Genomic DNA, 24,405 nt, shown 5'->3' on the forward strand with positions numbered 1-24,405 from the left:
GCCCTGGTGCATGGTGACAGAGAAGTTGCTCAGCTACATGACATTTCAATGTCCCACAAGAAGGGCACGCTGGACAACCACCTCATACTGAAGCATCATTTATTGATCACCTGTATCAAGCACACATCTGCTCAGCAACGGTGCATGATGGGATACAACAGTTGACATCTAACCCAAAGGGAGGCACATGGTTACAGAATCCGGCACGGCAGGAGGAAGCGTACTGAACCCTCTGGAAAGAACTTGGGTACAACACAGTGCTCGGGCTATGTTGTTAAGAGGCTGAAGACCAGTGAGAATAAAATTAGGAATACAGCTAAAATTGGAGCTGACTTGTGCTTTGGCCAGTGATTTGAACACTAGTTACCCTACGACTAGGGTAGGTGCTTCACGTGTAGGTCGGTGCTTCACAGCTGACCCAGAACACTGAGGGTTATTGGGGGGGAGCAGCATAGACCAGGAAACCCAGCGAGCATCTGAGCGGAAAGCCTCAACACTTGTGCACCTCAAGCAGGCAGTAATCTGGACATGAGGAAAGCCAGGCCCATAGGAAAGCCAGGCCCGTCCCAGACACACCACGACAGACACCTTGGACTGAATCACCGTGCACACTTCAGATACAATCTAGAGTTAAGGAACTTGTCTTGTGGCCAAGACACCAACTGGTCGCTGAGACACCAGAGTGAGCTTCATCTTGATAGGAAAAGTCTTTGAAGGCAGAGGGTAAGGAATAACAATACAATGCTTCTAAACCTCCCTGTACCCCACAGCCTGCAGAAGGGTGGATCCAGTGACAGGACAGAGATCAACATCTTCAACTTTTGCCAGGAGGAATATAAAGAAAAGGAGCTTTGGGGTTTTTACCCAGTTCAGTGCTCAAGCCCAGTCAATGAACATCTGGAAAAGAATGTCTGGTAGCAGGAGTTTGCATCGTGAGGATTTATTTAGCCCCTGTTAAAGAAGCTGAACAAAACCCCAGCCAAACTCTGGTGGAAGAGCTGCCATGCTGCAGGAACAGGCTGAGCTCCTCTCTGAAGATCAATCCTGGCACAGCTCTATCTTTAGTGGAAAGAATTCTGACTGAAAAAGTCATGCTTGAAGGATGACAGAGCAGCTCACAGTCCTAGACAAATGCATGTGATAACCTTAAACACATTTAAGTTCCATACCTGTATCCCAGCATCTCCCTGTCCCAGTGTTGCTGTAGGTGACAGGCCTCACACCCTGCACCCAGGGGAGCTCCCTGTGGCTCCACCTGGGCTGGCACTCAGCAGGGCAGGAGCTTTGGGGTCTGCTCCTGCCAGCTCAGTGCTGCTGACATGGTGGCACTCAACATGTGCATGTCTGGACCAAAGTGCTTTGACCCCTGGCTCAGCCCACAGGGACAGCAGTAATGCAGAGCTGAGGAGGTCTACATATGGTTTAAACCATCCTTTAAACACTGCTATTTTTCCACATAGGAAAAACCCTCACCCAGTTAATCATTCAATTCCTCCCAGACACTAAAAGGTGCTTCACTAAAAGGACAGTTAAATTAAAAGCAATGAACCACACACCGCAACTATGCAAAGGCTGCTGAACAGCTATGTACACCAAAGTAGCATCATTCCCAGAAAAATCTGACCTGCAAATCACACCTTAAAACTTTTCGTGGGTTTTTATTTTTTTTTTTCTTTCCCCTGGCAAGCCCGCCGTCTCAAAGGCAACAGAAGAATTCAGAGATTGGTCCTTTCTGAGGGAGTTTGGTAAGGGCCACAGTAGACAGGACTATACACCAGCACAGAGAGCAACTTGGACTCATGAAATGCTACAGACATTGGATCTCTTGACACACCATGCACAGGGCAAAAAAATCAAGAGGAACTTTTTAAGTGCAGGATTCCAGCAAGTCTAGCATCAGCAAAATGCAAACAGTAAACTGCAAAGTAATTCAGGTATTATTCCAGGGAAGGTTGGGGATGGTTCAGGCAGCTGTCCACAAGTATTTCATCTGAAGAAAAGACTTCAGGAGGGCTTTCCTCCTCACTAAAACTGGGACCAAGACCACAAGCCAGAATACGCTGGTGACTCTCTAAACAGGGCTGTTTCACACGGTGCCCAGCAGGAGCAGAGTGCCCACCCTGGAGTGAGAGGCTTTGCCCAGTGCATGGGTTCAGAAATCCCTGGGAAACAGCCTCTGCCTGCCCCATGGCAGCAGCTGACTGAAGCCACGGGAGCAGAGCGAGGGGAAGTGACGCTGCCCACATGCATGGATTGTGCCACAATGTCTTCCCCAAAGGCATGTGGCTGTTGTCCCTGACTCTGTGAAAGACCTTCTCCTGGCCAGTCCAGTCTGATGGCCGATTAAGCCCTTTCCATACAGGATCTCAGACTGCCTCAAGCCCTTTTTGCAACCTATGAAGGACCAAAAGTGTCAGTGCTTCTAATCTACAAGTATTAATGGGTTAATGCAAATCCAAAACGCACAACACAGAAAAGCGAAGTGTGGGACCTACAAACAGACAAATATTTGTTCTTACAAGACTCCCAAGGCAGGAGTCCTGCTGAGACACAAAGAATACTGTGTGCTGTAGCACTCCCTTCCAAAAATGTCACCGAAAGACGCTCACATGTCACAGATGATTTGGCATCAGAGCTAGGGAGCATCAGTGCCAGCACAGGGTATGTGCTAGAAAGATGAATCCACACAGCGGGGTTTTCACATCTACTCAGGCTACAAAGTGCTTACAGGTTGTGTTGGGACTGAGGCTGGTACTGCTCTGACCAGGTCTCCACCATCAGTATCAGCCCACCCCAGGCATACAAGCAAGCTCAGCTCCCCACAGGCAGCATCATCCACACCTCACTGCCCAGCCCAGCATCAGCTGCGTGGCTCTGCTCAGGTCAGGATGACAGGGTAAGCCCACAGGCTCAGCAGATCCAATGCCATTGCCTCCCTCTGCTCTGTGTCAGAAGTCCTCCTGGTCTGGTTTAGAGAGGATGGTGTTTCTGCTTCTTTATTTACAACAGACATCAACAAAAAGCAGGCAAGCCTTCCTCCTCCTCCTCTTCCTCCTCCCCCAACAATGGAGAGAAGTACTTGCATTATAGGAAAGCTTAACAAAGAAATCCTCTCTCCTAAGCCAAGCCCAAGGCTTTGGTCTCACTTCAAATCACTGAAAAGCCCTTGCCAGGATCTGCTCGGCCTCCCGGGCTCCCCCTGTCCCCACTCCGGCCACCCGGATGTCCCCGGGCAGAGCCACACCCCCTGTAAATGAGCAAGCACAGCACACACACAAGCACACGCTGAAAGCGTCCCGGCCTCCTCGGCACATCACAAAGCAGCAGTAAAGTTTCAAAGCCCATTCAAGTCCTTTGCACCTCTCCTTCACAGATGACTCAGAAGTAGGGCTAGGAAGCTCTTTTGCACATTCAACTGTAAAACGTGTGAGGAAGAAGAGCAAGACAACTCTCCCGACTGTTGCTACTGCCTACAGCAAGTTTTGGTACAGATATCCTCTCTTATAGGCACTCAGTGGGTAAAACGTAGCCACAACAAACTTGCCATCAAAAATCTTTCCAGTCAGCATTTTTTGGGCAGCTTTGGAATCACCAGCATTTGCATATTCAACAAAGACCTGAAAGAGAGAGAGGAGAAGTAGGACTTCAGTGCACCATGCCACTTGCCCCCTCCCACCCATGCAATGGGGGAAACCATTTCTAAACAAATTTTTCCCCTCCATCCTTGGTTGAGCAGAGAGGACTGGAGCTAAGAGTTGAACCTCGAAACTGGGATTTCAGTTTGGTAAGGTGGGAGAAAGTATGCTGGTGGTCTGTACCCTCAACAATTCCTCTCCCACATACTGGCTTCTCCCCTTCATCTGTCCATCCATGCTAAAGCTGACTGGGCACCTCCCAGGTTAGGTAACCTTACATAACCAGGAAGGAACCTGTGCTGTCCTTCAAAACAGCCATTTATTTTTAGCACTGCCATCAGGCAGGAGATTCTCAGGCACTGAGCAGCAGTCCTGCAGCACATGGAGCATACGTAGGAACACACAGCTTCTTCCCTCCATTCACTTACTTGGCCTTTACCAGGATTCTCCTTTGGAATAAGCAAGGAAACTACCGGTCCGTATTTCTGACACTCCTCCCTTATGTCTTCCAGGATATCTGGGAAAGGAAAGAGCTGGTTGTCTTTCACTTTGCAAACCAGGGTGAGCCAAGAAACAAATGAAGGCAAGATGAACACATCAAGAACACCCAGACAACAAATATTCCTTTCCCCTCAATTTAAAATAAACAAGCACGAGGTGGCACAGCAGAAGCTTACACTGCATAATGGCCACGTAATGAGGTGGAAGTGCCTGAACTGAGGCTCAGGAACAGAGACCTGCAGGCAGTGAACCTCCAGCAGCACGTTCCAGTAGCTAAAACAATGGGGATTTAGGACTGCCTGCTATGGCACTTGGAGGAGGGGAACTAAAGGAGCTGGCACAAACCCTTCTTTGTGTGAGCAGAACTCGGCCTCTCAACTCGTATCCCCAGAGCTCTCCCGTTTGTACCACTCACATGGATTTGACAGCAAGCAGAAATGTAAATCCCACCACCATGCCTGCCATCCACCACACTTTAGGAACTCTAGTGAAATATTTTAGTTCTCTGCTGAGACCTTTGCTAAGTTCATTAGCAAATTTTTAAGGATCTGTGCTATTTGGCTTCAGAGTCCTGTACATATCCAGCAGAAGCTCAGAGCCACAAACACACTGTGAACACTCTGAATTCGGTGGGCATCTAAACAAAGAAGACTTTTTTTTTTTTTTTTTAATCTGGGATCCATCAAGAATTTTGTACAAGCTCTGCTTTCTCTCTCCATCTCAGTCTCAATTCTCTGTTGGTGCAGTTGACCCCTTGCAACCAAAGCTCAGCTGGGCAGCTCTGTTTGCTGTTGTTGTGCCTATTAATTGCTCACCTGCCTGCTCTCACATTTCCCAGAGCCACAGAAAAGAGAGTGTGTAAGATAACATTGCTATATGGGAATTGCACCAACCTTCGTATTCTTCTTCACACTGCAGAGAAGCATCGCTTAGAACATTTAGCAGCCTCAGCACAGGTGTGGGGAGCATCACCAAATCTTCAATATGGGGAGCTTTTTGACACCCATAGAATAAAAGAAACAATGTCAATGGAGCAAGCATACAGGAAGCTGACTCAAAATATGCGTTGTGATACTCAAGCACTTACTGCTCTTTGCAGTACAGTTTTTGTTTCTCTCTTCTATTAACTGCATTTATAGTCTGAATTCTCCACTTCCGTCTTATCTTTACCTGTGCACTGAGAGACTCTTCCAAAGGGTTCAGTGCACTCTGCAATTATTCTGAGGCCAGCATCTGAAACTGCTTTTCAAATTAAGGCCAGAATTGTGTCTACTTAGCCCAGTCTCAGAAACTGGTGTGACCTCAAGAACTATGCTGGTTGAACAAACTACCCCATCTATATGGAGATGTGAGAAGATCAAAGCCTCTCCTGTCACTGCTCCCAGACAAGCTGAAAACAGCCTGACCAGCTTCTCTAATTCCAATTCTTCAGCTGTACTAAGACACAGGCCTCAGATCTCCTTAGAATATCTTTTAGTTCTTCCCTGAACACCATATAAACCCTCCTCCCCTCAAAACCCAACTGCAATCCACTGTTTTGAGGACCACCATATTTAAGCTACAAAAACAATGCAGTGCTCTAGAATCAGGCATGGCCACAAGGTGTGAACAGTGATCCTGTGAAGGACTCCGCAGGAGCAGAAATAAAACCCTTTGGGTGCTGGACATGGAGCACTTGGCTCTAGAAAACAAGCAGCTCCAGGATGGCCTGGAGCAGAGTAGCACAGAAGCCACTGTGGGAGAAGGCAACAGTCAAGGAGAAAAGGCTAATGACAAGCTAAGAGTCTGAGGATAATCGGTCCTCTAGAAACTCAAAGCCACAGAGACAGTGTCACTTCTGCAGGAAAAAAAAGCTTGATTTCATGTTCCTGTACACTAGTGACAGCCCATTGATGAATTTAAGATCTGGACACCCAACTTGCAGTACTTGGAGAGTGTTAATGTGTTTGTTTTGGCAGCTACAGCAGCTGAACACAATAGCAGGACCTCACAGCTCCGCCACTTGACAGTGAGCGGGGAGAGAAAAGGGAAATGGCTTCATTTCTCCAGTCTGAGCCTTCTGACCATGCCTGCAAAGTGAGCTGTTATTTCCTAGGAAATATTTTTCCCAGCTAAGCACACAATGCGTGTGAGGGAGCTGACGTCTCTGCCAGGCAGAGTCAGATGTTGATCTCACACTGCAAAAAGAGATGCAAGGCAAGCACAAGCTGTAAAGCTCCTGCCTGTCATAGAAGAGCCCTTATGAAAAGCTGAGAATGTGAAAGGCCTTGTGAGTACAGATGATGCCCAGAGAGCTCTCAGGGGCAGCCTTTTGAAGAAAGCTGCCTATCTTCAGATAACCAGGCATGTTCCAGCTCCTAGTGCACCTCTAGGACTATTCTTCCATAGGACTATTTACAAGCAGGACACATCAGATGAACTGAAGACTGAAAGAACATTTGTCACCATGGTCTTATACGCTACCCCTTTTATTCACAGAATCATAGAATTGTTTAGGTTGGAAAAGACTTTTTAAATGATGAAGTCCAACCTGGCATGGCCAAGCCCACCACTAAACAATGTCCCCAGGTGCCACATCTACACATCTTTTAATGGGCATAGTGACTCCACCACTTTCCTGGGCAGCCTGTTTGACAACCCTTTCGCTGAAAAAATTTTTCCTAACAACCAATCTAAACCTCTTCCAGTGCAACCTGAGGCTGTTTCTTCTTGTCCTGTCACTTGCTACCTGGGAGAAAAGACAGACACTAAAGCAAACCCAGCCTTCATTTCATATGTCTTCTTCCAGTGAGAGAGACAAACCAACCCCTACACCTCAGAGATACCTGGTCTTGTATCCAAGTGACAAATACACTTCTGGCAATCCCCCTCTGCCCTGGGTGACACTTTCTGCCCAGCTCCTCTGCTCATGCCAGGTGACACACTGACAACACAGGAAAGAACTTGATGAACTGGAAAGTCAAGACTTAGTTGTAAATGACAAAGAAAGCTATTCTCAGCTGCCTTTGCTCTAAACAGAAAAGCCATGTCCAAGTGAAAGGCAATAACAAATCATTTTCTGACTTGCTGGGAAACCAGCAGTAAATGCTTCTTTGTGCAGACAAGCGTATGTGCAAGTCTGGCAAAGAAAAGAAGCAGCAAAAAGAACTAAGAAAAATGGAAGCTGTTATATAAACTCCAAGTGCTAACCACAGAAGCACCTTCCTCAGTACAGTTAGAGGTCTGTGTGTTTAAAACCAGCCCAGAAAGCACTGCCAATATACAATTCCCTCTGCTCTAAAGCAGTACTGGCTGCAAGGTTCAGCCTTGGAAGGCAGCTTTGATTAGAACAGCCCCAGTTTCTGAGACATACATAAAGTTTGAAAACAGGAATGAGTTTCTTACCTTTGCCTAACATACAGAAATATCAGTATCTATAAGAAGCGATACTTATTCTTTGCTGCAAGGTACACCAAGGAGCTTAAGAAAAGTGGGGCTAAGATTCAAGGGGAAATGCTAGCTCAGCCTGAAGCATTGATTTATGCTGCAGAAAACCTGGATGCACAGCTTGTCACTGGTGCTCTTGAAAACAGCCAAGCTCTGGAGAATGCTACTGAGTTGTATATAGAACAGAAAACAGGGAGGAACACAAGCCTAAACAGGGCAGTCTCAGCCTACCTTTGCTGACTGCCCGCAATGCCCATGGGGATGTCTTGAGGAAACACCACTATTTTATTAAACCAAAGGGACAGCACCAGATGAAAGTGACAGTGACATCTGTCCATGACCTGCCCCGTAAGTCACGGCAGGCCAGTCACTGCGGAAGCAGGCTCACACCCCAAACAAACTGGGACTATTTGACCTGTGCAGAAGCAGCAGCAGATGCCACCACCAGCCACTGCCCAAGGCACTTACATTCCTGGTGATTTCTGAACTGGGAACACTTGGTGTAAGAAAACCCACCCACTCACCATAAACAGCACTGCACTCTTCAAAAGCACCTAAACAGTCAGAATGTTAGGTAAATACGCTGGTTATTTCTGTGCCCTCAGATAAATGCTGCTGCAAATACACTCATGGAGGCTGAGTTTAATCAGAGTCCAGCTAGGAAAAAGTGACAGCCTGTGGGGCTGGAGGAGTAGGGCAGCAGTGAGAGCACAGGCATCACTCTGACCTCCCTCCTGTGGTGCCATGGAGAGCTGGCAAGTGCCACAGCGGCCAGAACAAGAAACAACAGTTAATTGCCCTCAGTGCTGCTTCCAGCACATGCTGAGAAAGTCTTGAGCAGGGGCCACAGCCACAGCTTACCAAAGGGAATGCTGAAGAACGGGCTGCATAAAGCCTTCTCAGCAGAGGCTCGTTTTCCTTGGTCACAATGAAGCATGCTGCAAAGAGAAGACACCTTTATGTTCATGCATGTGACATTCCTGCGCTGACACATTCCACTCAGGCTGGAAGCTCGCACAGAGGAGCACTATCTTTGGGGTGGTTATGGTACAAGAAGAATGAGAAGAGCATCTTGCAATTTGCAGCTGAAGCACACCAGAAGGATCCCCTGAATGCATTTTGGGTAGATGGCAGAGCAGGCTTTCCTTCTTGATGTCTCTCAGCGCCAAATAATGAAAATTGCTCACTTACAAGTCTACAAGGAACACAGCATGTTCCAGCTCCACATCCTCAGGCCATTCATCCCACACCTCAGGCATACATGCAGTCTCATGAGAATGATCACACTCCAAGGTGCTCCCACATCTTTTCACAAATGGTATTCAAAGCAGCTAATAACCCAGAGCTTGCCTCAGAATATCCTTAACTTGGCTTTACCAGGGGGCTCCCAATGCTATTTCTGCCAAGTTGTATCCTCATTCCCTCCACAGCCTCAGAGCACAGTCACACGACAGTGAAAAGAATCCCCTTGGCAGACTCCTCAGGAGAGTTGCAAAAGTGCCTTTGAATCTTGGCAGCAGTGGAGATCAGCACTTTCTGCCCCCTCCCTCATTTTCATGATAACAATCCCCAAAAGCAGCAAAATCTGCAGTTTTCTCCAACTACAATCTCTCAGCTGCAAGTGCAAAGCACTTAAACAGCAAATGATCAACATCATGACTGAAACTCTCTATGTGCTAATTCCAAATTGTGCCAAAATCAGAGGAATTGAAACATCTCTGCTAATGCTTGCACTTGTTACCAGCACAGTGGGAGATTAAAAAAAAATAATTAAAAAAAAGTGTCAGGTGTGAATTCTGAGTTGCTAAGAGCAAGGCTTGACTTTACAGAGCACATCTTTAAGCAACAGTTATCAAATATGCTACAGTACCTTTTGATAAGGTCTCTGAGGTGATAAGCTGGAATGGCTGAATTAACCACCCCCTCACTGGCAAATATGCGATCAATGATGGCAGAACTGTTTGTCTGGAAAGAAAAAGAAACAGTGGTTAGGGAGGTAAAAACCAGACTGTGCAAAGCTTGCAATATCCTATCGTTTTCCAGAGCAAATGCAGAGGACTGTGGCTCTCTGGGGCTTTGGGAGAGATCCTCAATGTTCAACCCTCACATGTTAAACTAGCAAGCTCACATCAAATTAACTTTTTCCCATTTGCCAGCAAAAGCTGGAAATTTCCACATGCAGGAAACTTTTCTGATACTCTGGAGATTGTGGTGCTGAAAGGATGCTCTTTCTGGGAATACAAAAAGTTATTTCACATAGAACAGAGCACAGTCAGGCTCCAGGCTCACAACACAGAGCTTTCCTCTTGTTTTTTCAGGATACAGACTTACAAGAAGATTCCCAAATTACAGCTAACACTAAACTAAACCCAGCAAATAATTCTTCTGCCATTGTGCTGCTGAACTAGCTGACAGTCGTCAGCCATTGATTTTTGTTCTTCCTCCTGTGCCACAACTACAGCCAGCACGGCTTGCTTACCAAATCCAGGCAAGACACAGGCTCCAAACAGAGACTCCTGGAACACTCCTATTTCAGTGACCTGAACACGTGGCATTCAGACATGCCAGTCCCACAGGGCAGGTGGGTCTTTAAGGCTCGGGAATGTTAATTCTCAGGGCAATAGGATTAGATAAACATCCTGGAAACACTACCTAGTTGCCAGGTGCTACCTCACAAATCCAGATTATGAACAAGAAGCACAAGGATTCATTTGGTGCAAGCAAGAGCTGTCTCACCTTCCATTCCTGAGATTGGACTGTATGTTTCAGTTTCATTCCTGAGAACATTTCCAGTAAAACGATTCCCAGACTCCACAGATCCACAGCAGAGGTACACTCCGTCTCACTCTGGAGCCCTGCCTGCGCCAGGCAGTTCTGCAGTTCTGCCTCTGGAGCCCGATACCCGTCTGTTTGAATATACTTCACATCCTACAGGAAACCCAAACACACGGAAAAAGTTGATTTTCCACACTGAGGTTCTCCACTCTGTCCTTAAATCAGTTCAGATATCCTTCCAAAGGGGTCCCCAAAATACTACTGCTAAATTGACAGAAAGCATTGTAGAGCCAGTTGTGCAAGGCAGGCAATTCAACTCCCTGTAGTGCTGTGCTGAGGGAAAAACAGGACTGTCTGGAAGAAAAACATCTCCCTGCAAAACAGATGCCCTCTGAAAGACAGCATTGCTGGGAGGAAGGGGCTGGATGTCCCTGTGGACGGGCCCTTTAACCTCTCCTACATGCAGATGCTAGAAATTTTGGGATAAGGGTTAAACACCCACAAAACGCTCCCACGTCGTCTGCCTGAGAGCACAAACAGCCCTGTCTGAGCAGTGAGCATCAGGAGCTGCTGCCATTATTCACGTCCTGATGTTCCCTGGAAGCAGGCAGCTAAAATCCTCAGATGAGGAAATCGTCAAAGGCACTTCCCATGCACCACTTCCATCCCCCCTTGAAGCCTCAAGTGCTGCAGCAATCAATACCTGCCCAGCTGCCACAGTGAGAGGAAACGCCCATAAAGCTGCCTGCTCCAAAGAAAACAGGGAACTATGGATTCACACAAATACTGGCTGGAGGGGCTGCTCTGAAGGCTTCAGTCCAGTCTCCTGCTCCAAGGCAATAGCTGGTGAGTCAACTGTGGCTTTGTCCAGCCAAGTCTTCTAAGCGTCCAAAGATAAACTGCATGCTGGGTCTTTTTAACACATGGGGGCTCATTTTACACACACCGATGCAACTCGAGGAATGACAGAAGAACATGCAAGCCTACTTCCTCCTGGATAAGGCACGGGATTAGGAATTCTTACCATGAGAATATATTCAGGCAAGATTATGTGGTTCTCTGACTGAAAATAAAGTTTACAGAAGACATCTTCCAGCAACAGAGCTCAAAAGTGGTTTATGAACTGAAAAATGATACACAAACTGCTCATCCGTGTCCCTCCTCCTATCAGTAGGGAGCAGAACCTCCAGAATGACAACAGCAGCAACTTGGCAGCCCCCCAAACAACGTTTAGAGACAGAGAAAACACTGCGGTCAATGCCACCAGCAAAAACAGCGAAATGGAATTTCACTCCTACCACCTAAAGCAGTTTGAGAGCTGTAAGTGGTTGAGACCTTGCCATGTGTACAACCATTCCCTGTTAAACAGCAATGGCAGGAAATTTTGTGTTCGGATAAGCTTGGCAGGACTGTCATAAATAAAAGCAGCATGGTCTTTGACTCAGATAAAGAAATGATGCATGTGGACTGTGGCCCAAGGCAGAGGTGAGGACAGGACACTGGTATCTGGTGCACACTCAGAGCAAGGTTAGAAGGTTCACCCATACAACCAGTGTGTTTCTGAGAAAGGGCAAAGGAAACTCAGCCCAAAGAAAGCAGATTGGAAGAAACCATGGAAGCCAAATAAAAGTGGAGAAACCATGGAAGCCCCATCAACTATTATGAGGCAACTCACACAGCAAGCAGCAAAACACAGACCTGAATTAAATAAAAATATCTGCATTAGACACAGGACACCAGAGTGTGTATTTTGCTGATAGACAGCAACAGATTACCACCAGAAACTCAGCCAAGAATGTGGGAGAACTGAAGACAACACGGGGGAGTTAAGAAGTCCAAACATTAAAAGTAACTCCTGTACCAAAGAATTCAGAGATAGGTCACCCACACAACCCTCTGATATTCACAAGTGGGCTGTACTGTCAATACCAGGTAAACCAGTAAAAAAGTGTATAAATTTAAAACTGCTAAGCGAGTCAAGTGTGTGGAATAGGGACAAACCAGGACAATGTAGGAAGGCATTGTGAAAGGAAGGTCTATCAAGCCAAGAGCAGCACCTCCTGAGACTCTCTGCTTCCATCAGAAGCCATGGAAGACAATAAAATCGGCAGGGACAAACTACTCAGTATCACCACAACAAAAGTGACTGCAAGAAGACTGAGCAGGACAAATGGGACAAAGAGTAGAACAGGCAGAGATTGTCTGTGTCAGTAAAGAACAGACACTGCCCACCCAGGACCAGACTATGGACATTTGATACGTGTGGGAAAGAAACATCCAGATTTCCTGAGGAAGGGAGGCTGTTGAAGATTGGCAGTGTCCTTGTGCTTGCCTTTACTTTCACCCTGAGATAACACACTTGGCTGGGGAGGCTGATGGCAAAGCCTGGATTACTACTACACATGATAAGGGATGATAAAAGGGAATTCTGCATTTCTGGGTGCTCCCACTCATCTGACCACATAAAAACTAGCCAGCTTTCCAGGAAGCTGAGACACTTTTCTCAGTGCATCATTAACATTGGAATCTGTAGCACAAAGGCTAAGGCATCAACAGAAACCAGAGACATGCAGGGAGAATGGGAACACAGCTTCAGTGTCTGGGGCAGACAACACTTTAGCCTTTTCCAGTAAACCCTCAGCACCAGCTCAGCTCCTACTCTGAGCAGGTCACTTGGAAAACATTACAGAGCCACATAACACAGAGCATCTGCCTCAAGAGCAGCACATTTCAAACCTGATTCCCCTCTTTGAAGCTAAGCCCAAAGTCAATGAGCTTAAAGCACTCCTCCTCTGCACTCCACAGGATGTTGCGTGGCTTGAGGTCTGCATGCACGTAGCCTTTGTGGTGCAGGAAAGCCAGGGCTTCCAGGACATCTCGGGCGCAGTGCTGGATCATCCACATGGAGCAGCCCTGGTTGCTGGAGTGCAGCAGCAGCTCGGACACACTGATGTCCAGCAGCTCCAGCAGCAGACAGCGAGACGGGCCGTTGGCAGAGTAGTGGTTGGTGAACACGCCATAGAGCGTCACTACAATGAGACACGGGGACAGGCATCGGTAACGCACCCTCCACCACTCCACACCACAAGAGCTGTGGCAGGCAGCTCGGATGTTTTGTAACAGGTCATGTTCCGAGAGACGGAGGACCAGGGAGGAAGAAGCAATGGAAAACCAGCCACGTCACCCCTGGAAGCTTCGGAAGACAGGCTGGTGTCACAACACACCCCAGGCTCTGCTGAAGTGACAGGGCCAAATGCTCGTGCTCAGAAGGACAGTCTCTGGGATATAGATAAGCACGTCCCAGTGAGCAAGCTGGACACAGTGCCGCTCTTTAGAGACATGTCAATCTCATTCTGTGACAAACTTTGCAGAGTGGGAATGCATGTGCTGTCTGGCTGTCCAGGCACAGTACAGCAATTAAAAAGCATTTTCGCAGACAAAAAGTATCAGTGGTGGGTGAACTTCGGCACTTCCAGCAATTACCTCCGACACACAAGCTTCCCCCCTTCCCAGGCTCATTCCCACCCACGAAGGCAGCCCAGGAGCTGCAGCCCAGCGGAAACACACTGTTCCACTGCTGTCCTGCAGGGGACAGTCCTTGCTGGGGCTCTGGCACCCAGCCCAGAGGAGGACTCCGGGGTGCTCTGCCTGCAGTGACCCGCTCTGCCCGAATCTCCTGCCCACCCTAGGGATGTCACCTGCAGATCCTCCACCCAAGGAAGGGGTGGGGTACCTAGGAGCACCCACTGCAGGGAAGCTGCCTTGGGGTGTCCAGCCTAAGGGGCCCGCAAATCTGCCCACCCAGAGGTGCCGGGCCGAGGGGGACATTGGCCTGCGGGCGCGTTTGGGAGCGAGGCTGCCTGTATTCCCAAAGGAGCTGGGAGTTCCCTTCCCTGGCTGGGAGGGTGGCATGGAGACACCAGTTTGGCAGGGGGAGGCTGCCCTGGGGGGTGCTCTAGGGACAGAGGGTGCCCGAGGAGGCGTGTTCGGGGCTCGGGGCAGGGGAGGCTGCGGGGTGCGGGGCTGCAGTTACCGATGTTGCGGTGCCCGCGGAGGTGCTCGAGCGCGGCGCGCTCCTTGCGAAACCCGTACTCGGCGCAGTCGGCGGCGGGCGGGCGGGCGCCGGGGCGGCGAGCGGGGCCGGGCCGCGGCCCCGGGGGCGGCACGAACTCCTTGACGGCGCCGGGGGGGGCCCGCGGGTCCCCGCAGCAGCGCACCCGGTACACCGAAGCCGAGGAGCCACTGCCCAGCGGCGCCTGTACCTCCCACAGCCGGCCCAGCGCCTCCAGCAGCGGCGGCGCCGCGCCCCACGCGCACCCCGACATGGTGCCGTGCCGTGCCGCCTCACATCGCCGTCCTGCCGCCGCCCGGCCGCCGCCCCGGCCCCGGCCCCGGCCGCCGCCGCCGCGCTGCAGCCGCCATGACACCGGAAACGGGGCGGCACGGCCGGCGGCACCGCCTCGGCGGGGCGGAGCACGCGGCCCGGGAGCGAGCGCGGCCCTCGGCGCCGCCGGGGGGAGTGCGCCGTGCCCCGGACGGCGGGCCCGGTACCCGGCGGTGCGCCGCGCCCCCGTACGGCGGGCCCGGTACCCGGCGGTGCGCCGTGCCCCGGACGGCGGGCCCGGTACCCCGGCGGTGCGCCGTGCCCCGGACGGCGGGCCCGGTACCCGGCGGTGCGCCGTGCCCCGGACGGCGGGCCCGGTATCCCGGCGGTGCGCCGTGCCCCGGTACGGCGGGCCCGGTACCCGGCCGTGCGCTGTGCCCCGTACGGGCGGGCCCGGTACCCTCAGCAGTCCCGGGGCTCGCACGCCCTCAGCCCAGACACCATCCAGGGCTCCCGTCCCCTCAGTGCCAAGCACAGCAGGGCAGCCACGTTCTCCCCCGCAATCTGCACACCATCAAACTCCCCCTCCGCCCCCTGGCTCCCCACCGGGATGGCGCCAGGGTCGTGCAAGGTTGTCCTCTTTCATCAAGGGAATGCCACACATCAGTGACTAAAAAAGAAAAAAAAAATTTATTGTGCAATCTGCATCTCTTGCCCCAAACCACACACAAGCACCCTGACAACATAAACAGAGGGAGCTGTGAGCGACGACCTTCCCTTGGGATCACAGCGATGGAAGATACTGGTTCTTCAGAGAGGGGCTACAAGTCCCGGTTTCCATCAACGCCTACATTGCAGTGCAGACCTGGGCAGCACATGCACAATGCACACGCACACCTCTGTATCTGAGGGTGGAGGTGGCCGTGATCACATTGTCACAGGCTGCATGACACCTCAGCACTGAACACGGGCTCTGTGCAACTTTGCATCCCTTCACTCTTGAGCAGGGCTTTCCCAGAGCCCAGAGCTGCAGGGCCCCAGCGCCACCATGGCACCACCACATAAACGGCAAGGACATGGGTGGCTGCTCCCAGGGCAATGGGATCCATGCTCACAGCTTCCTTTCTTCAGTGGAACAGCACGCCTTCGGGTGGTGGAAGACATTTCTTCAGCCCTACCGCTCTGCGTGGCCCAGAAGGAGCTGTGAGAAGGCCCATCCAGGAGCTCCTGGGTTCCTCCAACCCAACCAGAGGCTTTGGAGCTTTTCCTCTGAGAATCACCTTTGTGGTGAGGATGTACATAAAAGCTCTAAGCAAGAAGTTCCATCTCACAGCTGCTTCCTTGCATTGGCACAGGTGTCCCCAGGCGGGCTAGCCCCTCCTGTCATCCATGGCGAAACACTCACACAGCAGTATCAGAGGACCACGTGGCTTTGTGTGTCCCAGTCTTGCAGAGACCACTGTCCCAGGAAATAAAGGGGAGCAGTGACACTGGCCCACCTGGAGAGGGCTGCCTGCCTGGACAGTTCCGTCCGTGGTGGCTGGGACAAGACCAGGAAACAAGCAGGAGCTGGAAGGGGGTCTCACAGAGAGCTCAGCTGGCTGCCAAAGCCCCCTGGCCATTATCAGTGCAGTCCCAGGTGCCCAGCCCTGCACTGTGACAGAGCCCAGGTCTCCTGCATCTGGGATTCCACTGCAAGGCGATGGCACTCAGCAGAGTAACACCACGAGGTGAGCCCCTGGAGAAGGCCCTGGACACAGCTGCTGTCCTGGCTCACTGGCACCAGGCATTAGGGCTGGGTGAGCCTGCTGGTACCCCAGGATGGGGTATCTTCAGCAAGCACATGGCATAAGCTGGGAAATTCTCTGGACCAAGGCAGGCAGTGCAGACACAGGCAAGTGTGTGGTGCTCGTGGGATGCTCACAGGATGGTCACTGCAGCAGATCCAATGGGGTTTGTGGCAGGCTGGCACTTCTACCCCCAGCACCCCCTTGGTCCCCAGTTCAGCAAGGCTCCTGGCTGCAGACAGGGTGGCAGTGGCAGTGTGGCAGGACAGGAGCTTGGCACTGACCAGGGTGAATAGGCCCAGAATGGGGCTGCAGAAGCCATGGCAGGACAGGCTGCGCCCCTCTGGGGAATTTGGGGAGAAGCACATTGTCTTGGCTCCCAAGAGCCCACACCGGGCAGCACTGGCTCCTTCCACCCCAAGGCTTCTCCCTTTCCAAAATAATCACCCCAAAAATGGCAAGTGGCAGCGAGAGACAAGTCTGGGGGAGCCAGACTCCATGGTGCCCCTGTCACAGCTAGCCACTGCTACTCAAAGGACAGTAGGTCGGGATGGGTCCCCTCCACCTCCCAGCCAGGGGTATGTGGCTCTGGCCGCCCCGTGCTCCCTGGTGGCTCATGCTGCAGCCCCGGTCTCCATGAGGGCTTCTCTGTGCTGGGTGACATTTCAGTGGCCCTCTCACCCACTTGCCACTGGCTGTCCCAGCTGCCCTTATGGATGAGGTCGGGCACGGGTAAGGCACTGGTAGGCTGGTCCCCACTGGGCTCTAGGGCGCCCGTCATGCTGGGGACCCCAGGGCATTGTGGAGAAGGGTCTCCCATCCCCAGCTGCTCCTCTGTAGGGTCAGGGTGGGCTGTGGGTGCTTCGGGAGGCTCCTGGGTGCCACTGCTCGAGCTGGTCCCCTCTGGCTGCGGAGCGATGAGCATGTCCTGGGGTGTCTTCAGGGCACGCGGTGTCCGCTTCTTGGTGATGGGGGGCGGGGGTTCCAGGCGGGGAAAGGCATCCAGCCCCACAGCCCTGCAAGCACAGAGGGACAGTCGCATGCAGCCCCATGCTGGGTCCCTCCAGCCTGTCCCAATGGCCCTGGCATGGGGTGCACACCATGGGGATACTCACCCATCCTCAGCAGCCAGCTGTCCCGTGCCCAGCACAGCACCTGCGCTGGCATTCACCTCCATGGCTCCCACGCCAGGCAGGCCGGCCGGCTCCTTGCGGCGCAGGAGGTCGTTCACCTTGGCGCCCATGGCCTTGCCCAGGTTGCGGAGGTGCTGGCTGCCCGTGGGCCGGCAGGGCTGGGGCAGGGTGCCTGCCGCGGCAGGGACGTGCTGTGCCCGTGCCATGGGTGCCGTGCTGGCGCTGGCATTCTCAAACATGCTCTGGTCCACTGGAGGGGGAAAGGGAACAGAAAGAACGTGAGCCAGGTTGGAGGGGGGATCCCAGCAGAGCCAGCTCACCAGTGCTGTGGAAACACAATTTTGGGGACTGGGAGGATGTTCCTACAGCCCCGCAGAGGCTGTGGGCAGCCAGGCCATGCCAGGGCTGCACAGGGCAGTGCATGCATGAGGGACCAGCGTGGGGCAAGACAGGGTAGCAGCGAGCCCAGGGCCCCACGTTGGCACTGCCAACACACCGAGAGCTTCTCTTACCTGACACCGAGCGACTTGGGAAGCAGGTTGTGGAAAAAGAGAGAGAGCGAGTGAGCATTTACCAGGGGAAAGGCAAAGGGAAGAGGCCTGTCCCTTCCACACTGCCAGGTGAGATGTGCTGCCAACCCCCTGCTCAGACCTGCCATGCTGCCTGAAGAGATGGGACTCGCATAGGGGTCCCTTGTCAGTCACACCCTGGTAAAGCCACAGGGCCTTCTCTTGGGGCACCCACAGGGTGGGCTGTGCACTGCCCACCCCACCAGGGCTCCCTCAGCTCAGCCCAGGCTGTGTCTCTGTGGTGGATAGCAGCAGGTGCTTGCTGGGGAAAGGTCTCTGCAATCACACCCCACCTCTGAGCTACACTGGCTTCTCCACCGTGGCTTCCCAGCAAGAGTCCTTGAAGCTGTGGGGCTTTCCCCAGGAGTGCCAGCTCAAACCTCTGTGGCTGCCTCCATGTCAGTGTGGGTCTGTATGACTGCTCCAGCCAGATCCTGGGTGAGCCTGGTGCTGTTCTGGGGCCTCGCTGCCCCTTCAGCATCCTCTGCCCAGCTCTACCTCTGCATCCCAGGGGCACATACTGGGACAGAGACAACCACCTCCACATCCCATGGGACAGGCAGAGAGGAAGGGTTCCCAGCACTACTCCAACTTCATGGTGGGCTGGACTCTTACAGGGACCCCCAGCTCCCTGTGGGCCCTTTCCTCTGCATTCTGTGGTCCCAGAGTCCTGCTGAACAGCAAGCTCCCCACCTGCACCTGCAGCATCTACCAGCCCTGGGGTTCATCCTACAGCTATTCATCTGCACCAAGAGAGCCACTCAGCAGTGCCTGGGCAGCCTCTCCTCCAGCCTGGACACCAGCTCTCGGGAGTGTGGGCAGCCTGACAACCTCTTGAAGAGCTCTCTTCTGGCTCCTCAGATGACTTCCAGTTGCTGAGGGACAGGCTGGCCAACAGCAGAGCCAGTATCATGGTCCAGGACAAACTCACTGCTTCCAAGTGCCAGCCTGTGCTCCAGCACGGCTAGCAGTGCACCTTGTGCTGCCCCATCTTCCCCACAACATGGTGCTCAAGACTCAGATCCAGTACAGCTCCCAGGAGGGCTACAGTTGCAAGGGGTTCTACTGCAGGCCCGAGGTTCTGGGGGGGAGCAGGATTTCAGGGCGCAGGAGGCTGCGGCCCCCGGGGTGTCTGTGCAGCCCCAGCAGCCAGGCGGCCGCCACGGGAGGGCACTGCTCCATCACTCCTGCCAGGAGCAGAATGAATTGTTTCAGGAGCAGTCAGCTCCTGCCTGTGCACTGCTTTGGCCTACACAACACTTCTGCCATCCTTTAAGAGAGACTCTTCCCTACTTTTCCTTTACCAGCAGCCAAAAATTTCCTGAGCCCCTGGAAGTGTCAATTAGCATCTCTGCATCTCCGTGGGGGGCTTTGCAGATGCCAGAAAACCCCCGGCACCCTCCAGCTGTTGGATCAGCCCCGAGACAAGGCTGTGTTGTGCAGTAGCTGAAGGGCAAGACTGAAACACCTTTACTCCTGGCAATATTCCGGGCACCTTGCTCTCGTGGGCATCCTGTGGCTGGCACCACAAGCAGGGGTCCCACAGGAGAGGAAGCTTAGGTTGGAGGGGCTCTCTGCGAGGCCAGAGGATGGATGCCACTGCTGGTGCCGGCACCCAGCATGGAGAGCGAAGGAAGTACAGAAAGAGAAAGTCAGTGAGAAGAAAGAGACAACAGAAAGCCTTGAGAAATAGAAAGATTTATTTAGCAAAAGCCAGTTGACTAATGACAACACCCAAGGGTTAAGTGCACTTACATTGACAGATTGGCTTCCCAGATAGAGTCAATAGTTAGTAATACGACAGTTGTAGGAAAAGAAAGGACAAAAAATATAGCTATAAAACCCCTGTCAAGGTCCATAATGAAAGTGAGAGGCTAGAGAGGAGTCTTGGAGGCAGCGCTGACTTAGGAGGGGTCATTGACACGTGTACACCCATGGTGCAGCATGAGGCTGGCAGGATCCCACCCAGCCCCAGCAGCACCCCCTCGGCCTGTGGGGCACCTGCCACTGTCCTGTGGGCAGAGTGTGGGGCAAGAGCCCGAGGCCACAGCTGGTCCTGACAGCCCCTCACAGGACATGGCCTGAGCTCTGTGTGTGCAGCAGGGATGGACTGCAGCAGTGGCTCAGGAGATGGCTCCCCCCACCTGCTCCCTGAGACAGCCCAGCCTGTAAGACACCTCTGGCCTGCTGTTGCTCCTCCCAGGCTCTCCCTTCATCTGCCCTGTGTGTACAGCTGAGCTCCTGCTGTCCTTTCCCCCGAATGATCTGTCTGCCCACACGGAAATCCCTGTCCAAGCTCCAACATCCCTGCCCTGTAAGTGCCTTGCCTCGTGCGTGCTGTCATGCCCACTTCTTCATCCCAGCTGGACCAGCCTCACCCCCCTTGCTTTCACCTTCAGCTGCTGCAGGCTGGCAGTGGGATGTTGGGTCCCCAGCAGAGGGGCTGGCACACAGCTGTCCCCACAGCCGTGTGGGACAAGGCATATGAAGGCAGTGGTGCCTAGAGGACAGGAGCACCACGTACCAACCAGCACCCTCTCCCACTCTGCCTGCTCTGTGGCTGGGGCAGAGCTCCCTAGGACATCAGGGCACTGCTGGGGACACTGAAACATGTCCTTCTTTCCTTCCCACTAGACCCTCTAGCTCCTCAAGTCCATCCAGTCCTGTTGTGTGGTGGAGGGTGCATAGCACAGCTCATGCTGACCCTGGGGGTCTCATCCACACATCAGTCCTCAGCAGCCCTCAGGCCCAAGGGGACCAGGGCAGAGAGAAGTGATGGGCCTTCCTCAGCAGCCAGGCTAAGCCCTGGAGAAGAGCAAGAGGTGGTGTCAGCCAGGGGTTAGTTGCAGGCAGATTGAGCAGAGACAGAGCAGCAAGGAAGCAACAAAGCAAAGCAGAAGCAGGACAGGAGGGAGGATGGGAAGGAAGACAACTGTGCCAAATCCCCACCTCATTGAGTGATTCCACACGAAGCAGAGTGGACATGAGGACTTTGGTTCGTACCCTTTCAATCACGGCCTCTTAGAGGCTCAGCACCAGACAGCTGATAAAAGTGTTTGCAGAAAAGGAACAAGCTCTGGATCCCTTGGAGGCCCCCACAGATGGCTTTCAGCCGTAAGTGTCTTGAGGCCCGGTGGGGGACCCCGAGATCCTGCATTCACTTTTCCAGAGGGTGGAAACCAGAGGTGCGATGAAGCACCCCTGCAGACACTAGCAGTTCACTTCCCATCAAGGGCTGGAAGTGTGCTGATCCCTGAAGATGCCAATGCCAGCACTGCAGCTCCCAGCCTTGGTCTGGGGCAAAACAACTGCTTGGAAATGGGAGAGTTTGTCTATAAAGCAAAGCAGGGAGTTTGTGGTGATGGGAAGTGCTTGAAAATGTGCCTTGAGAGCATGATAACGGCTTTGAAACCTGGCAGCTGCAGCAAGGAGCCAAAGGATTAGATGATGAAGGGGAGGACACTCCACAGCTTGGTGCTGCATGTCCTGGCTCCCTGCTCCGCACTGTGCTGTGCCTTCCTCTCTGCTCCACAGCCTGGCAGAGGAGGGGGTGCTGCCTGCACGCCCTCCACCTGCCTTGGCATGGAAAAACCCTGTCCTGGAAGTGCCCCATCCCCCTGCCAGCAACTGCCTGCACCTGGCCAGCCTATGCAACCTCATCTCACCGCTTCAAATCCTTTCCAGGCTCATCCCCGCTGTCCCTCAATGCCTCACTTCTCACTCACAGACCCACTCTGACTATGCACCATCACCAATCCTCACCTTGCATGGCCCTGTACTCGTCCCCCACTCTGCCCATCATGTAGAGAGCCAGACCAGCTGCTCTGTCCTTGCTCACCACCTTGGAGCTGCCCCCTCAGTGCCTCTTGTGCCTTGGAGCTGCCCCCTCGGTGCTCACTGCCCTAGACTGCTCTCCCATTCCCCCAGCAAAACCCTTCCAGTGCTTTACTGCTTTCCCAGCAGCAGCAGGGGCTAATCCAGCAGAAGTCCCTTGCCTCTGCCTGAGGTTGACACACAGTTTGAAGGGAGATGAGGCCAGGCAGGAGCACAGGGAGCTGTCAGCTCAGTGTCTGCTGCAAAGCAGGGATGCTGCAGCTCAGCACATAAGCCCAGGCACACCAGAGCACAGAATGCCCAGCACACGCCATGGGCACGGCTCCATCCTCACCTCCACACACTCCCAAATGGGCCCTGGAATCCTCCTGGCTCCCTCCTCTGCTCCCTCTCCCTCTGGGCTGTCCTGTCCCTGCCAGGGCCGTGGGGCTGCGGCCAGGATCCTTCCCAGCTCCAGCAGGTCCTGGCTGCTCTGCACCACCTCCTGCTGACCCCTACACTGCGATCTCGTCCTCCAGGCTGTCGCCCAGATCCTGCCTGGGCTGGACGTGGAGCAGGTGCGGCGGTTCCTCCTGGGACCAGGAGTCGCGCTCCTCGCTCTCGTCCGTGTTGGACTCGTACTCGGAGGCGATGCCCGACTCGCGGAACTTGATGAGCTCCAGGCTGCCCAGGGCTGGCTCCGGGGCGGGTGGCCCCGTGTCCGGCAGAAAGCGGTAGCACTCCAGCTTCACCAGACAGTCGTTCCTACCTATGGGGCTGCCCATGGCGCTGGGGAAAGCCGAGCTGGGGCCCAGTGGCGGCGGGTGGGTGTCCTCAGGCTGCGGGGTGGTTGGGTCGCAGAGGACGGGGAGGACGTTGGAGCGGAAGGTGATCTCCAGCAGACTGTCCTGGGAGCCTGCTGCAAGAAAAGGGCACGGCTAAGAGGCCCAGCTTGCCTGGGCATCCCCTGGCCACCACAGCTGGCTGCACACTGGCCAGAGGACAGTCTGGGGTCATTTGGGTATCAACCTCTCCACTGTCGCTGTTTTGAGGGGCTTATTTGGTGTCACTAATGCCCGGAGCTGTTGCTGGCCAATAAAGGGCCAGTTCTGCAGGACAAGAAGTTAACCATCTTCCAGCCCAGCTCCTACAGAGCTGATGGCCACATGTGCTGGAGAGGAAGGTCAAGCAGGGGCTATTGGGCAGGTATGGAACTGGCCTGGAGCATGCAGCCACTGGGGAAAGCGGACATACAGCTGATGCAGGTAGGTGACTACCTGTCCATACAGCCCTCCCAAGCCCCTCCCCACGCAAGCACCCTGCTGCACACACACAAGGCAGGCCAGAAGGGCACAAATATCCCTCTGAACAAAATGACTGGAAATGCACAAAAAAACCCAAGAAAAACACCCACATACATGTCCCCCCACAGCCCTGGCTAGCTGCGAGGGGAGAGGAAGGGGTGGCAGTGCTTACTGGTCGTGTTCCCTGCCAGCTTCAGCTCCAGTTCCTGCACCTGTTTGACCAGGAGTGAGATGTGCTGCAGCAAGTCCTTGTTCTGGAGCAGGAGCTGGTGCACACGAGCCTGGGCCTCCAGCCTTGCTGCTGCTTCTGCTGCCAGCTGGTCCTTCAGCAGGTGCACCTGGACAGGATACAGCAGGTGAGCACGGGCAGATCCTGCTTCAGGGTTGAGGGCTTCGACTCTGACCATCCCTGCTTATCTCCCGGGGCTCACCAGCATCCCACCCCATAAAGTGATGAAGCAGCCATTCCCTGCAGGTACTGCAGATGTGATGGGGAGCGTGTGGGTGGTGTCACACCAGGGCTCAGCACACTGTCCCCTGGCCTCCCTGATGGAAAAGCTCGAGGCCAGGCGGGCAGCACTGACCAAACTGTCAGTGGGTGCATGTGAGCTGTGGATGTGCATGGAGAGGGCAGCCCGGAAGGAGCCAGATGGATGCAGCAGAGGAGACACACTTGACCGACTGGATGGTGCTGCCATCCAGTAGCGCAAGGGCGCAGCTGTGTAGCAGAGCTGGCCCTGGAAAAGCTGTCTTTTTGGGCAGCTTTCCCAGAAACAGGGCCCAGCCAGTGGCCTCTGTCACAAGGAGGGGCTGGAGCACCACAGATGGCAGGGTGCTGCTGAGGGGGTGCAGTTCTGGGGTGCAGGCTGGCTGCTCAGCCTGGCTCTGGGAAGCAATGCCTGCAGGAAGCCTGCAGGCAAGACCACCACTGATTTCAGCACAACTACCCCTATGCAAACATCTGTGTTCCCAAAGCCATGCCCCTGAGGGCAGACAGCCAGGGCTCCTGCCCAGGGCAGCTCTCATCTGCGTTTCAGCAAGGACAACCCCAGAAACATACACTGCACAAGGGAACAGCAGTGACCTGAGGGCCAACTGGGCTCAGCACCCCTTCCTGGCACCCACCCACGGCTCCTAA

General features: G+C 53.5%; 3 protein-coding genes across 5 annotated transcripts in view; all 3 read right to left on the bottom strand.

Moving 5' to 3' along the window:
* Positions 1-82: 82 nt before the first annotated feature.
* Positions 83-14,744, bottom strand: UHMK1 (U2AF homology motif kinase 1). The gene is made up of 8 exons (XM_066191992.1): positions 14,371-14,744; positions 13,074-13,366; positions 10,299-10,490; positions 9,433-9,527; positions 8,424-8,500; positions 5,030-5,128; positions 4,064-4,152; positions 83-3,617 (listed from the first exon to the last, which is right to left on the bottom strand). The coding sequence occupies exons 1-8, from the start codon at positions 14,660-14,662 to the stop codon at positions 3,471-3,473; spliced, it is 1,284 nt and encodes a 427-aa protein (XP_066048089.1). The 5' UTR covers positions 14,663-14,744; the 3' UTR covers positions 83-3,470.
* Positions 14,745-15,328: 584 nt separating this feature from the next.
* CUNH1orf226 (chromosome unknown C1orf226 homolog) lies at positions 15,329-22,384 on the bottom strand. The gene is made up of 3 exons (XM_066191997.1): positions 22,319-22,384; positions 17,564-17,831; positions 15,329-17,464 (listed from the first exon to the last, which is right to left on the bottom strand). Exons 2-3 carry the CDS (start codon positions 17,818-17,820, stop codon positions 16,975-16,977), a joined length of 747 nt encoding a protein of 248 aa, XP_066048094.1. The 5' UTR covers positions 17,821-17,831; positions 22,319-22,384; the 3' UTR covers positions 15,329-16,974.
* The window catches only part of NOS1AP (nitric oxide synthase 1 adaptor protein), a 38,080-nt gene continuing 33,507 nt past the window's right edge, over positions 19,833-24,405 (bottom strand). For 2 of the 3 annotated variants that reach the window (XM_066191995.1, XM_066191993.1), the window contains exons 9-10: positions 23,440-23,605; positions 19,833-22,882 (exon numbers count right to left, since the gene is read on the bottom strand). In XM_066191995.1, coding sequence (XP_066048092.1) covers positions 22,479-22,882; positions 23,440-23,605 — 570 coding nt within the window. In that variant the 3' untranslated portion in view covers positions 19,833-22,478. The remainder of the gene's footprint in view (positions 22,883-23,439; positions 23,606-24,405) is intronic. The other variant, XM_066191994.1, reaches the window with a different exon arrangement.

This window comes from Chamaea fasciata, unplaced genomic scaffold (assembly GCF_029207755.1).
Source record: "Chamaea fasciata isolate MVZ Bird 193981 ecotype frontalis unplaced genomic scaffold, bChaFas1.0.hap1 SCAF_10, whole genome shotgun sequence".
NCBI classification, from domain to species: domain Eukaryota; kingdom Metazoa; phylum Chordata; class Aves; order Passeriformes; family Sylviidae; genus Chamaea; species Chamaea fasciata.

What these genes read in the sequence shown, in the direction of transcription:
- UHMK1 (XM_066191992.1), bottom strand. Translation starts at nt 14,662, where the DNA reads ATGTCGGGGTGCGCGTGGGGCGCGGCGCCGCCGCTGCTGGAGGCGCTG. An exon ending in TCCAATCTCAGGAATGGAAG is followed by an intron (nt 9,528 to 10,298) that starts GTGAGACAGCTC and finishes TTTTCTTTCCAG; the next exon opens with ACAAACAGTTCTGCCATCAT. An exon ending in CTCAGAGACCTTATCAAAAG is followed by an intron (nt 8,501 to 9,432) that starts GTACTGTAGCAT and finishes TTCTCTTTGCAG; the next exon opens with CATGCTTCATTGTGACCAAG.
- CUNH1orf226 (XM_066191997.1), bottom strand. Translation starts at nt 17,820, where the DNA reads ATGTTTGAGAATGCCAGCGCCAGCACGGCACCCATGGCACGGGCACAG. An exon ending in CAGCTGGCTGCTGAGGATGG is followed by an intron (nt 17,465 to 17,563) that starts GTGAGTATCCCC and finishes CTGTGCTTGCAG; the next exon opens with GGCTGTGGGGCTGGATGCCT.